This window comes from Pseudopipra pipra, chromosome 8 (assembly GCF_036250125.1).
Source record: "Pseudopipra pipra isolate bDixPip1 chromosome 8, bDixPip1.hap1, whole genome shotgun sequence".
Taxonomy (NCBI): Eukaryota; Metazoa; Chordata; class Aves; order Passeriformes; family Pipridae; genus Pseudopipra; species Pseudopipra pipra.
Genome location: NC_087556.1, coordinates 30,546,358 through 30,560,911, shown reverse-complemented (window position 1 = coordinate 30,560,911; position 14,554 = coordinate 30,546,358). Strand labels below are relative to the sequence as shown.

General features: G+C 43.1%; 1 protein-coding gene across 3 annotated transcripts in view; it reads left to right on the top strand.

The window, feature by feature from the left end:
* Window positions 1–14,554, top strand: part of INPP5A (inositol polyphosphate-5-phosphatase A) — a 187,903-nt gene that overhangs the window by 93,620 nt on the left and 79,729 nt on the right. For all 3 annotated transcript variants that reach the window (XM_064663456.1, XM_064663455.1, XM_064663454.1), the window contains exons 5-7: window positions 4,154–4,217; window positions 7,769–7,872; window positions 13,437–13,489. In XM_064663456.1, the coding sequence (XP_064519526.1) occupies window positions 4,154–4,217; window positions 7,769–7,872; window positions 13,437–13,489 (221 nt within the window). The remainder of the gene's footprint in view (window positions 1–4,153; window positions 4,218–7,768; window positions 7,873–13,436; window positions 13,490–14,554) is intronic.

Here is a 14,554-nt window from a genome sequence, read left to right as displayed (position 1 = left end):
ATTTGATTATAGGGGTGTTAAATCCAAGCTGTTTAGTTATAGTGAGCAGGGGAGACAGCAGAACAATCAGTTTTACCATCTTGTGTGTTTCTAAGGAACTTGGCCAAGCTAAAATTGAGTATTGCTCGTGACTGTGCCACCTGCCTTTCTGCTTTGATGCTCTCTGCTGGTTTAGTTGGGTGTATATATATATGTGTGTATATATATAGAGAGAGAGAGATAAATAAATATATATTCATGTCTATTTACAATGTTTAAACTCCTCTGGGAAGTAAAATATGAATAAATTTCAGTACAGCTGCTGGCAGTGACTGTGTGGTGTTTTCCTGTGGGCATGGGTGTTATTCTGAATTGTGTATGTACTTCTGGGAGTAACTGGGCACCTCAGGCTCTGATGAAACCCTTTGTATCTTGTCAGTCCCTGGCTTTAATAGTAGGGTAGAAATCACAGAATCATGGAATGGCCACACTTCAGGGATTGGGCAACCACTGCTTCTCTGGGCAACCTGTGCCAGGTTCTCACCACCCTCACAGGGAAGAATTTCTTCCTAATTCACCTGCCTGATCAGTCCCAGGAATTACATGTGTTGTCCCTGTGACCACCTGAGGCCAACAGGTTGGGATGGTCTCCCTGAGCTTCTAGAAACTTCTGGTGCTCCAAAGTATGATGATTTTAGTTACTAGCCCAGGAGCATGCAGATTGGCCTGACAAGTTAAGAACTTTCTGATCTGAGCCGAACTGTGAGCTATCCATTCATCACTCTGACTTGAGGCTACTGAAATGGAATCCATGACTAGTTTGTGTTTGCAGACTGCTTGGGAAGTCAAGCAGACAAGCCTGTGGCTGTTCCCTGCACTTCACTCTGGTGCGGCTTCACAAGTGGCAGGGCGTGTGCCATGCCCTGTTCATTCCCTGGGGCAGGAGTGCTCCATTCAGGATCGGAGCAGTTGATGAGAGCTACTGCACCATGTCTGAGCCCTGCCCTCAGAAATTAGGGTGCTCTGAATGCTGGAGAGGAAAGGCTGATCCCTTCAGGGGTGACACTGTCTGAAGGGGCACAGCTGCAGAACGTGCATCGTCTCTGATGTGTGGTGAAGTCAGCCTCAGTGGCCCTCAGTGCACACTGTTTTCCAGGTTTGTGCTCTAGAAGGGCTGTTGTGAAGAGGGCTGCAGTATTCCCAGAAGAAGGAATGAAGAAGGCTGCAGTATTCCCAGATCAGCTGATTTACACTGGTGAAACCTCTGTAACTGAGCAAGGAAGGGACAGTGCACAGCACAACCACTGAGATTCCATTTGAGTAGAAGCATCTATTTACAAGTGGTGTAGAACTTGTGCTAACAGCAGAAGTCATCCATTTCAACAACCCTTAAAGTGGAACAAATAATAGCTTGCTTTCTTTGCATTTGAGATGTTTAAAAGTTGAGCTCTTGGGGTGGTTTATAATCTATAATGTGTTCCTGTGTTGTATCACTTAGATACTGTACATACTGCTGCTGCTGTATGTGCCACTGCTGCTTTTTCCAAAGGACATTGAAATTGTAAATAAGAAAATAAAGCAAGGTTCTACTCTTTAAATTAATCTCATTTAACTGTATTGTTAAACTGGCATTTCATGAGAAATAAATTGAATTAACATAATCGTCTCAACCAAAGGGCCTAAGCATTAGGCCCTGGAAGGGTTTTTTATGTATATTTCATTGCATTAGGGCAGGGAATTATAAGTGCACTCCATCATTTTTACAAGTTCACATTTATGTACCTGAACCTGATTAAGTCTATAACAATGCGGAAGATAGCGATAGCTGTAATTTCCATTCCATTATAGTTTTGATTCTTTTCAGTGGGGTGTTTGGAGTTGCACAGTCCAAGGCTGTCTTAATGTTAGTGGTATCAGTTCCTGAAAATTGACGGAGTTACTTCATCACTGTCACAGATTCATTGTGCATGAGTAGTTGACACTCTGTTCTACAAGTGCAAACTGTGAAACTGAACTTTTACTGCATAAGTCTTCAAAATTAGTTTTTAAAATTGAGATTAAAGCTGTAAGAAGTCTAGCAATGAGCGAATCGTGACACTCAGAAAGGAAGTTGTAGCTTGAGGATGAGTGACAGTACTGTTTTTTATAGAATTCTGACACCTAAATAAAATAGGTGTTAGAGCATCTGGATTCTTCGTGGTTTACTTGTTGATATGTGACATGAGAAGCTTCAGAGTTCATAATTCTGTCACCCAGATTTGTACCTGATTTGGACAGATCACTATTTCCAAATAATAAATCTTTTTTACTTAGCTGTGGCATAGGGAATTCTGATGAGAATAAAGGGAAAAGTTTACCATGAAGGTGGTGAGACACTGAAGCAGCAGCTCAGGAGGGGAGGGAGGCTCCAGCCCGGGAGAGTTCTGAGTCTCCTCTCTGAGGAGACTGCATGGGACAGGGCATGGACTGGAGGTACTTTGACAGCATGATTCTGCTGTCCTGCTTCGTGGGAAAAAGAAAAGCTCCCTTAAAAACAGCACTGAGATGTCACAGGTAGGCTGACTTGGCCACACATTACTGACATAGCCTGAGTTCCCATTCCAGGATCCCTTTTTCATTTGCTATTAAATTTTTCAGACTTGAGGCATTTGGGATGATACTTCCCAGATGCTTGCTGAGGCTCCTTTTTTTTATTCTGAAGGCCATGTTAGAAGGTGAAATAAAGCTGTATCTTTATACTGAGTTCTTAAAGAGTATTATTATATAGCAAAGTGTTATCTTTATATATGTCAGATTTTGTCCTGTGCATTGAAGAAAGGGATGGACCAACTGGGAGTATCAGGTGGCAGTGCTTTTATCTTGTACCAGGATTTATTTTTTCCTGGCAGTGTGTCCTTGTTGCAGCACAGTTAACCTTGAGTCCTTCACAGGAGTGTCTCCTGCAGTTCCCTGTTCGCCTCCTCCATGTTATAAAAAAGAAGCCCAAAGGCCCGAAGGAATCTGCCTGGGTCGCAGGGACGTGTACTCATCAATTAAACGTGTGACAGTGTTTTCTGTTGGATGGACTAATATGTCAAGGAGATGGGCAGGACCTCATGTTTGTGCTTTTGACAAATCAGCAAATGTTTAATCTCTGGATGTGCAGCGTCTTATAAATAATGCAGCAGTCCCCGAGCCGAAGTGGAATGAAACTAAATCATCCTTTTTGGTTAATGCGTTGCGTCTTTTATTCTTCTCAGTAAGAGTTTATCTAGTAGCAGACTGCTTTTTTCTCAGCTTCTGTTGAGTGCATCAAATGTGTTTGAAGGCTTATCAAGTTCTCATTTAAAATTTCTAAATTTTTTCCTATTCCACTACAAGTCTGTTTACACTGCTTTTTGTTTCTCACTTGATTTTCATTTGCTCTCTTCTAACACGTCATTTTCCTCTCATTAACTGGAGGAAAGCAGTGTATGACATGACTGAGGAGAAGGCAAAGCAAGCAGCAAGCTTACTGTACCTGTAAGTCTCATCATGACAAAACTCCCATGGCACAAACGGATCCAGGAAGGGACTGTTGGCCTGAGCACCGTGGCTTGGCAGCTGTGGAGGGTCTTGGGAAAAGGGGCATATGGAGAGAAGAGTGGAGCAGGAAAGCAAAGGGTGTTGTCCCTGTTGAGGAACTTTTTCATTCTCAGGGTAGGAAAAAAAACATGTCAGGCTGTTGGGAGGTTGTGGAGCCCCTTCTGCAGAGGCTTGAGGTGCAAGTTAGAAAATGGAAAACTTTCCCTTGTTCCTGTACAACAGGCTCCAAAAGCTTTGGTTTTGCTCTGAAAGTGAAGGAGATATTGTCATGTTTTTGTAACAGACGGGGGGGGGCTGTGTTTGGGGCCCAGAAGGGCACCAGTTGGTGTCACCCATCATGTCCATCTGTTTGGTGTTTAAATGTACACTGGCTCTGGTGCCCTTACTGTGGTCAGTCAGCTGTTAAGGATCTTCTTTATAATGGTTGATGAAACTTCAGAGAAGCAACAAAGGAAATTAATATTTTTATAGATCTTAGAAAATTTAAACATGAATAAATTTCTTCTGTGCGTTTTTTTTTTTCTAATTGAAAACCATGATATTCTTTTGAATTTAGTTAACCAAAGTGGATATTTTTTTAATTTCATATTTTATTGTTGTTTTATTACAGGCTCTAGGAAGTTTTTACTTTCTTCATGAATCTTTGAAAAACATCTACCAGTTTGATTTTAAAGGTAAGCTAAGGAGTTAAATGTTTTTAATGGACAATTTGGTTTATACGTCAAGGCAGCTTTTCCATCCTCTTTTCTGATGGTGGTGCTTGGCAGTGTTTCCATGTTACACAGACTCCTGTATAATGCATGCAGGTCTCTTGGTGACAGGTGTTGCTTTTCTTACCTTTTATAGACCTCTTAGGAGAAGTCAATGGACCGGCCACAGGTTGCAAGCTGGAGTATTAATCATTCCCACGGACCCTTGGGTCCATAGGGATCCCTGAGGGTTTCAGAACTCTGAATGGCCACAAGGTTCTTCCGTGTAGATCAGATACAGGACCAAGACCTTAACTGTCCAACAGCAATGGTCATTTTCCAAAGCAGCTGAGGTAGATTTATGGCTTAAATTACTCAGGAGCAGAGCAGGTCAGTAGGAGGGTGGCATTGTTTTAACCCACATTGATCCTTCAGGTTGGAGGTCTTGCTACATCTCACAAGTTTAAAAAGTAATGCAAGGTTATGTACATTAAATATTAAAAATATGATAGAAAATTATTGAATGCTTCCAGAGGTGAATATAGAAAGGATTATGTAAAATTTATGTTATTTCAGTTGAGAACTCTGTATATTTAATATAAAAATCTCCTGAGCTTCATTTAGCTCACTGAGCTGAGCCACGTTAATACTTCATCTAGCATCCCATTAATTTGAGATACTGTTGAAATGGTGGTAACTATGGAGTGTTATAATTGTCTTAATTATATAGATTCATTATTTTTGTTCTCAGTAGAGACAGATTCTTTCTGCTCGTGTAATTGAGGGTACAGGGTCTTCCTGCCCTGAAATATTTGAACGGTAGTTCTGCATGTGTAGCTACTCAAGATTTAGCCAACATAAGTCGTCCTGTCACTACTGGTTTCAGTGCTGAAGGAACATTTTCATAATGACATCACAGACAGAGTGATTTTATCTCTGACAAACCACATGGGAACACTCCATAGAGAGGCTGGCACTCCAAAGAGGCTGTACCTGGGCTTTCTCCCAGACCAGAGACGTTCTGCAGACACTCAGTAACAAACTGTGCACACGGGGGACTGAACTGTGGACACTGGGGGATGCTGGGGGTCCCAGGTGTTGCCCAGGCCCTGGGTAGAACGGTCTGCTCTCCACTGCTGTGGCTCTTCATTCATTCTGCCTTGTGAATGACTTTGTGTGCCAATAATCTGAGAACTGTCTGCACACCTGAGCCCACAGCTTCATCCCACCAGCACTGGAGGAGCAGCAGTTTCACTCTGAACTCCACTTCAAGGTTCCTCCTGCTGGTCACAGACGGGATGTGTCCTGCTCCAGCCACACCTGACAGGGAAATGGCAGCTGCTTCAGGAAAAGAGGAGCTTTTGGGATTTATTAATCATTGATTGGCAACATATTCGCTACTGTACAGCTTTTAAAAGGAAGTGTAAGAATTAAAAAGGGAAGTGAGAAAATGGAAGGAAAAAATGTAGGGGAAAACAATCAATAGGAAAGCAATAAGCAGATACCTGTTCCAGAAAATAAATGCTTTAAATGGTCAGTGCTTTGTTTTGCTTTGCAAAACCTTAGCAGAGCTGGCTGGGATGGGAACCATTCACATAAAGACGGCTTTGGCCCAGGTATCATTTGGAAGGAAAAAACTTAATAAGAATCCAAGAAAATGGGTGAATCACTGTTGTAAGTCACCCACTGTTCTCATAACGTAGAGCAGAATCCGTCTCCCAGCGTAGGGGTTGTAAAATATGACCGTGAAGGCTCCCATCTTTCAGGGGAAATGTAAAACTTGCCTCTTCTCGTCATGACTGTTGACGTTTTCACAGTGTATTAAGCCTTTAAATCAGAAGAAAAATCTGAGTGGATACAAACATCCTCTGCACAAAAATCATTATGAAATTCCGGTTCTGCTCAAAAGCATGCAAAAAATAGATGTTAATACACAATTCAGTATTCCTGGAACATCACTGTGGCTTTTCAAAATTCACTGCACAGTTGGATGTGACTGAATACAGACTTTGGGAAAAAAAAAAGATTGTCTCTGTTTTTCAGATCTCAGGAAGACGTATCTGAGTTTTAAAATGAGAACATCTTTCTCCTACAGCCTCACGTATTATTTGCTACAGCATATAGGTGTTGGACTGTTTTCACAGTGGTCAGAGGCCCAAAAGTTTGCTTACAATTTAAACTAGTGCCAAGCTGTTTGTTCTGAAGGGCCATCCTCCAAAGAGGGGTTTTAGCCAGTTCCAGTCGACCACTTTGATTTACAAAAAGAATCTTGTTCTCTGGTGTGAAGTCAGAAATGAGTAGAGCTGTTTTTAGCTGGGGACAGGCTGTGTTCCCCCTGCATTCACTGCTCAGCAGTCGTGTCAATGAGCCACTGGCTCACACATAGTGTCAGTGCCAATGTGGATGATGGGGAAGTGCCTCCGTTTACCTAGAGCTTCTTTTGCCTTTTACTGAGGTTCTCCCAGCAGAAGCCTTCAGTCCTTACAATTCTGCCAAGTCTTCTCTGTATCCCAAATGACATCAGGATCTCTGCTGACACTGTTAAACTTGCTGGAAGAGGCACATCCATCCATGATCCACTGAGAACTGGGATATTTGTTCAGTTTTCCTGTGGGAGCCAGACCTCAGAGTGATTGGCACATAAAGAATGATACTTTTTTTTCCCCTGAAGACACAGTGCTACATTACAGTAAATGCTTCCTCAGATTATATAAAATACTTCATCTAGACAACCGCTTGGTGTTTTCACCAGATATCCAGTAGAACTGGACAATTGAGGGTTCTTGATAATAGTTGGTTTGGAGTTTTTCTCCTGTACATTCCCAGTCAAACCTCAATCCAGTTGGGTAGGTCCAGTGTAATGGCAGCTGTACAACAGCTGCCCAGACTCCTGTGTCGGAGGAGTTTGTAAACTAAGTCAGGTTCTCACGTTAGACATGCCAGTACATTGGCCTGATCAGGAGAGAGACCAAGTATGAAGTGGATCAAGAAGCAGAACCTCTCATTCATGAGCTGAGTAGATCCATAGGAATCTGTGCTGTTTCTGTCTGTGAGGAAGCCATTCATTAGAGACGTTGGAGAGTGATGTGCGTCACCCCTGAATCTCTTGTACAAAGCCTGCACCCATTCCAGCTGTAAATCCCCGTGCCAGCCTCATATGCTGATGGCCCAAAAGGCATGATCTGAAGGACACAGGGGCTGCAGGGTCACAGAGCAGCTGGGAAGGGTTAAAGTGCAAGGGTGTGCAGAGACCACGGTCATGATTAGGGCTCCAGCATTTTACGGGGCTCTGGATAGCAGAAATGACAATATCCATAACTGTGTAGCTTCGAGGTGTCTATTATAAGCAGGTGTGTTTATACCTGGTTTAGTGGTCTCTGGTTTTCCCCCAGAACAGTTCAGTGCTTGCACACTTTTGATTTGCCCTGTTGATTTGCCAGCTGTTTTGCAGATGTCACTGCTTTGCCAACGAGTGCAGGAAGTTGCTCAAAATGTTGAGGTTATGTATGTTAATTTTGTTTTATCTCTCTTCCTAGCTAAGAAGTATAAAAAGGTTACTGGGAAAGAAATCTACTCTGACACTTTAGAAAGCACGCCCATGCTGGAAAAAGAGAAGTTTCCGCAGGATTATTTCCCTGAGGTACGTCCGGTCTTGTGGAGCATTCCCAAATGCTGGGTTTGATTGTGACTTGCTTTGATTACTTGAGCAGCTTCTCTCAGTGAAATTGTTTGCCTGTCAGTTTCTTGACACCTGCAATACATGTTTTAAGTCACGGCATGAATGTACCAAATTCCAGTGGAACTCTTTGTATAGCAGGAAGTCCTTGTGAAGGGTAGAGGCAGTGGCGAAAATACTCGTTTGTGCATTTAAACCCCAGGAGATGGCACACTGTGCCATGGCAGGGCTGTCTCAGGGGGCCCTGCTCCTTGGTAGGGTGTGTCCTACAGCTGTGGCTCTATGCACATGGATTGGGATTGGGAAAAGGGAGCTCCTGTGTGGACAAGAGTACGTGTAACGTGGACACACACTGATGGTTCCTCTGAGGCTGCCCTTGGACTCCCTCTTGTTCTCAGAAGAACTGGGGAGTGCTGCAGGTTTGGGGTTGAACGTCTTGTCAAAACCAGAAACACAAGCAGAGCTGAGGGATTTCTTCTACTGCACCTGCAAGTGCAGACCTTGCCTGTAGTTCTTTTCTTTGACATTTGCTTTAATTTTCTCATTTTTAACTTCTTAAGAACATCTAGAACATGAGTATTTAATAGTTAATGTCTTCCTCGAGCCAAGTGAATAAATTTGTTGAATTCCTGTTACATTTGTGGATCAAACAGGCATGTTATTACTTTAATAAAAGGAAGAACTAAATAAACTTTTTAAATCAATTTAGAATTTGTAAATATACACACTTAGACATATTTACACAGTGCTTGCGGACTTGGCAGAGCATTGCATAAATAGTTACCAGGTTGATGGGGCGAAGATTGACTTTGATACTGAATTATTTATCTTTATATCTCTGTACTGGAAGGGGAACTACCTTTGACATGATTTTGCTAAGCTTTTATCTCCTGTGAATAAATTTTGAATACTTCTTTGAAGTTAAGTGTTACATCATTTAATGTAACATCATTGAAATGAAGTGTTACATCATTTTGAGGGCCCCTGAGGTGGTTCCTCAGATATTCATTCCTCCCCTTTCAGGAGGGAGCTGTAGCAGTGTCTGGGGCTGACAGTGTGAGCAGGAGCCGAGTAGGGCTGAGAGTGATGTGACTGCAGTGAGAGCACTGCACGGTGTGGTCAGTGCTGCCATCCCACCTCAGAGCACTAGGACAAGTTATGGATTGCTCATTGATACCCAGGGAAAGTTATTTCCTCCCTTGTTTCACTGCTCTTGTTTCATCCTGAGACTGGCAAAGCTGCAACTTGTTCAGCATTGTTTATTACCCCTTTTACATCAACAATTCTTCACAGTCTCTTGGAGCAATAGTGGATTCTCAGGGCTTTCCCACACATTTTTGTGGAGCAGCGATTGTGTTCATTCCTTGTGGGTGCTCAGGAATCAGGTTTTCCCACATTTGCCTGAGCAGCAGCAGCTTCTCCATTCAATACACCCTCCAGTGCTGCTTTTGGGACAAGCCTGTGGGGTCCAGAACCCAATGAGCAGCTAAATCCCTTTGGAGGCTCTGACACCTTCACACTGGTCGCATTGTTCCAGTGCCTTAAATGACTGTCCTGGGCAGAAAGCATCATGTTCTGATTGTCAGGGATATTGCTTACCTGGAGGAGGAATAAACAGGAAAATCTACCAATATGCGCTATTAAGACATGAACAAATCCCTGAAGCACCTTGAACGTGCAGTTCTGTTCCTGCCCTCAGCACAATTCCTGGGAATGGTGTTTTAGCCAGACAAATGGAACAGGCTGGGGGATTCACCCGAGCTGTTGCAGAGCTTTGCACAGAGGGAGAGGAAAGGGATGCAGGCTATCCAGGACTGCAATGATGGGGACAGCAGCAGATCCCTCCTGCAGCTCTGTGACTTGCTGTGCTCACCTGTGACTGTGCTCACCTGGCTGCCCTGGCATGGGCCAGCCCAGTGTATTTCCATGAGACCTGCAAATCTAGAAAATAATTGCGGTGATATTCAGACTATACTGTTTCTGTTGGGGACTGGAGACCAAAGAACCTCTCAAACATACAGACACAGCAACAGCAAAAACCAACAGGGACATAGTTTGGTTCTCATACACGTTTCTATTTCTAAAGCTAAAATTAATCTTGTTATCACCCGTTTTCTTCCTAGACAAATGTTGATAATAACAATGCTAATTAAAAGGCCACTAAATAATGTGTATTTTGGAAATTTAGGTTGACCCAGCAGGAGGCACGAGCAGCTTATCTGCCTGAAGCTTGTATTGACATGTTCTTGTGTGTTTTAGCCAGACCTCACATATCACATTTGCAATTTTTTGTGTGAGAAATGGTTTAAGACTGATTTCTTTTCTTTTTATTACTGCTGCTTAAAGATGATCTAAAAGTAATTACAATGATTGAGGCATAATGCAATTCAAAATAATTACAGCCCACTGCATATAAAACTAACAAAACTTTCTGCCTTGATTTATGGGTCCTCTTGGCAAGGCATAAGCCTCAAATGATGCCTCTGGGAGCAACACTCCAGATAATGTTAGGCCATTTTAAAAAAAGCAGATTTGTGTAGTCTATCAGGCCTGAGTAATTTTTTTTTCCCATAGTGAGAAATTGGTTGTTATCATAGATCACAGATACTGCTCAAAGCTCTTATGAAAGATGAATTAATTTCACTAATGCTTTAATGCAAACCTTTCATGGAGGAGGCTGTATGGTGATAACCTTACTGCGGTCTCTCCTTTCTCAATGATGATTTATGTTGTCTTTTAGTAGATGAAACTGCCTGTATTCACAATCCATCTGCTGGCTAAAGGAATCCTATTAACAGAGGATCTGAGAAGGGACTTAATACTCTAAGGTGAAAGATGTGGTATCCCCTTTCTGGGACATGAAGTAGGAATTTTTTTCCTATTTTAAAATGTAGATCCCTCTCTGAGAGCATATAGATGACCTGTGTCATTTCCACCTGGTTTTATGCTGGCTTACAGATAGGGGAGCAGGTAGTGACTATTTGTTAAAGTAAAAATAAAGATTGTTGCTTTGAAATCTGCAATAAGAAGCAAATTTCTCTTTCCTCCTTCCCAAGCTATAGTTCTTCTATACATTCTGTTTTCAAAACTTTCTTCTTTCCAAATACTGTATTTGGAAATATTAAAGCACATCAGTGATCCAAAAATATGAAAGGCCTGTTGTTCAGCTGCAGTTCATATCGGAGGCTGAGGATGACATTTTTATATGGGAGATGTTGAAAGGTGCTCCAGCTCTTGGGCTGCATTGGGCCCAAAGCCTACAAACCTCTGCGTTCCTCATGTTAAATAGACAAGTGAATTATTTATGGAAGTTAATAAGTGAATTATTTATGGAAGTTAAAGGAATTAAATAAATGTGTTCAATTTATGAGTATCTAAAGGCATTTTGCAGATTGAAGTGGGGGAATATACCAGTTACACAGTAAAAGAAGTGTAATTTTACGGTGCAGAGGCACAGGTGATCTCCAGTGGGAGCTGCAACTCCTTCCCGGTCTCCCGTGCTGGCTTCACCTCAGGCCAGGTAAAAGGCACAAACCTTCGTGGTTCTGTCCACCACTTGTTACTTTTTGGCAATGACGCAGACTGGAGCATTAAACGGAACCACTGACTTCCAATAGTTACAAAAGCAACTGATCTAAGGAAAGAAGGGAAGTAATTTTGGGGTAGGAACTACATTCTCCATTGTTTTTGTGTAAGCAGTCATAATACAGCTCGTTTCCTGGCTAGTTGAACACCAGGTGTGTTGCGAGCAGGTGGAACACGGGTCCTACATGAGGCTCTAAGGAGGAGGAGTTCTCACTGAGACCATGAAGGCCTGTCAGTGCTGAGCATTGCTCGGTGCTGTCAGTGTTTGGCTGATTCCTGCTCCAGGTTTCCCCTGGAGCTGTGGTGTTCCTTTAAGGAGCTGCAATTACACCACAGTCATCGCCACTTTAATATGTCTTTCCTTCATGCCCTGCTTTGTATGGTTGAATAAACCCTTGCTGGGTCACTATTTAATTTGATATGGTCCCTCTCAGTAAAATGATGGAGAAAAGATGAATTAAGGCTCTGTGCTGATCATTATCAATCATGGTTTGTGTGCATTACTTATTGCTCACAGTGCTTTTTGACATTAGCCCTCTCTAACCTCTCTCTTCATGTTAATGCTGTCTGGAGGTCCTTTCCCCCAATGTAGCAGGGGTTATTTATGTAGGTGGTGGTTCTGGGGGGTTTTAAAAGGTCAGCACGATCTCCTCAGAGACTCTATTCACAAAGGAAGGGCTGGCAGAATGTAACTACCAGTTTTCAAATGGTGATTTTTAAAAAATATTTTTTTTTTGGTGCGGACTTCTGATAGCGAAGTATCAGAGCCTCCTTTACAGTGGTTATAATACATTGTTGGGAAGTGGCCTCTCAGACGTACCACTGCCCTTAAACCCATATTCACAGCGCGTGTGTGAGGAAACGCCGAGCTCTGGTGAGAAAATCTGTGGTTTACCACGTCATGAAATACAAATTGTGTTGCAAATACCTTTTCACTGGCTTGTGTCAGCATAGGCTTGTGTTAAACACCCATGGCAGGGGGTGGAATGAGGTGGGCTTTAAGGTCCCTTCCAACTCAAGCCATTCTGTCATCCTGTTGCTCATTCTAAGACAGCCCGGTTTGGGTTGATGGAGCCCCTCACTGTCTCAGCAGTGTCTGAGACTGAGGACTGTCAGTTCACAGAGGGGGAGAAAATACACCTGGCCAGTGCCTCAGGGGTGGTACCTCTGCCAGGGTGGGCTCTGCTGGGACTGGCACTTTATTCGCAATAAGGAATTTGCTACAAAATCATTGGCACCATTGTTTAGGCCTGTGTGGTGCACTATTTATTCTCAGAGCACATTAGCCTAGCCCAACATGCATTGTTTACAGGGAATAAATAGGACTCAGAATCATGTCTTCCTGTGGGAGGCTGTAATTTGTGGCAGTGGCTCAGGAGTGGTGCTGAAAAACCCCTTTTGCTGTATCATAAGTGCCATGTGTGGGCATGAGCTGATTTGTGGCTTTGTCACTGACAGTGCAGTTTTGATGGATGTAATGTTTTACCATTATTTAAATTCCCCTTAACTTTTATAGAAATATAGGGTGGGTTGGCTCAGCAGGAGAAATAGCTTTCTAGCAGATCTCATTCATTTTAATTTGATGTAAATCTCTGATGACATTTTACAGTTCAGTTAAAATTGCAAAGAGGACATTTGTGCATAGGCAGTAAGAATTTGCTGGTTGTAAAGCTTTCCTGTTTGGTTATCTTTCATCTATAAACAAGTGCCAGGGTTTATATTAATTTTATACATAAGTTTATAAATGCTGCAGAACCAAAAATATAAATAATTCTGGGATTTATAAAAGACACAATATCTGTTTTCAAGGTACTTCAGTTTGTGTTCAGTGCTTCTTGGTTACAGTGTATGGATGAGCTCTGTTTTATTTTGTTCTCTGTGTCAGTGTGTTTCACAGTAATCCTCTGCCTAAAGTGACTGGCTCTTCTTTGCATATTTTTCAGTGCAAATGGTCCAGAAAAGGTTTCATTCGAACAAGATGGTGTATTACTGACTGGTAAGTTGCATCTTTAAGTTGTTTCTTATTACATGTGTATTATGTGTGGGTTTATTAACAACTGTTTCAAAGGAGGTACTTCCACGTGTGGATTGGTCTGTTCATAGAGCAGGTTGGTTCCAAACAGTTGCTTTATGATCAGTTGAACACACGGCGTTCAGTAATGCTGAAACAGGCTCCCCAGGGCAGTGGGCATAGCAACAAGCCTGACAGAGCTGAAGGAGCATTTGGATGATACTCTGGGGCACATGGTGTGACTCTTGGAGATAGTCCTGTGCAGGGCCAGGAGTTGGACTTGATCATCCTGGTGGGTCCCTTCCTTCCAACTCCGCAGATTCTGTGATTCCGTAAGTTGTGAAGATGCGTAACCAGATGTGGTATCCCTGCTCACACAGAGCATGAGGGTGGGACCGGTTGGGTCAGAGGAAGCTCTTGATGAGGGGAGGTCAGACAGGTTGGTGCCTGTGAGCAGAGCCAGGAGTCAGTCCCAGTGTGGCCCCCAGTGTCCCCTACTGTGCTCTCACCACACCTGGTGCTGCCCAAGGTTGGCAGTGTCTCACCTGGACCAGAGGGCGTGCAGCCCTCACCTCTGGGATCTCTGAGGAAAAGAGCTTGTTCTCTAGGCACTCTTTAAGTCCAGTTTCCACTGAAGTCAACAGAGGGACCTGACCCTTAAGGCATGCAGCTTTTTTAAACCAATTCCTCCTGTATTATTTTTACAGAATTTTTATTTGTTGTGTTCAGGTCAGGATTCCCATTTTAAGCCCAAGGTATGGTCTGTTCTGTGTGAGGTTGCTTATTTTCATCCTAGAGTGGAGTGAAGCAGCTGGCAGCCCAGTGCTCCCTGGTAGGGCTGGATGGAGGGGCACAGAGAGCAGACAGCACCTCTTACCTGTGCACTCAGGTGCTGAGCAACCGCCCCACCGAGCTGGATGTGGTTATGTGGGATGTCACCTGGCTGCCATCAGAGCAGAGCGAGTTCCTCATCAGATGTGCTGTGCAAATCTACAGAAGGATCAAATGTTTTGTTGTAGGGATCAGGCAACATCCTGGAGAGGTGGGGCT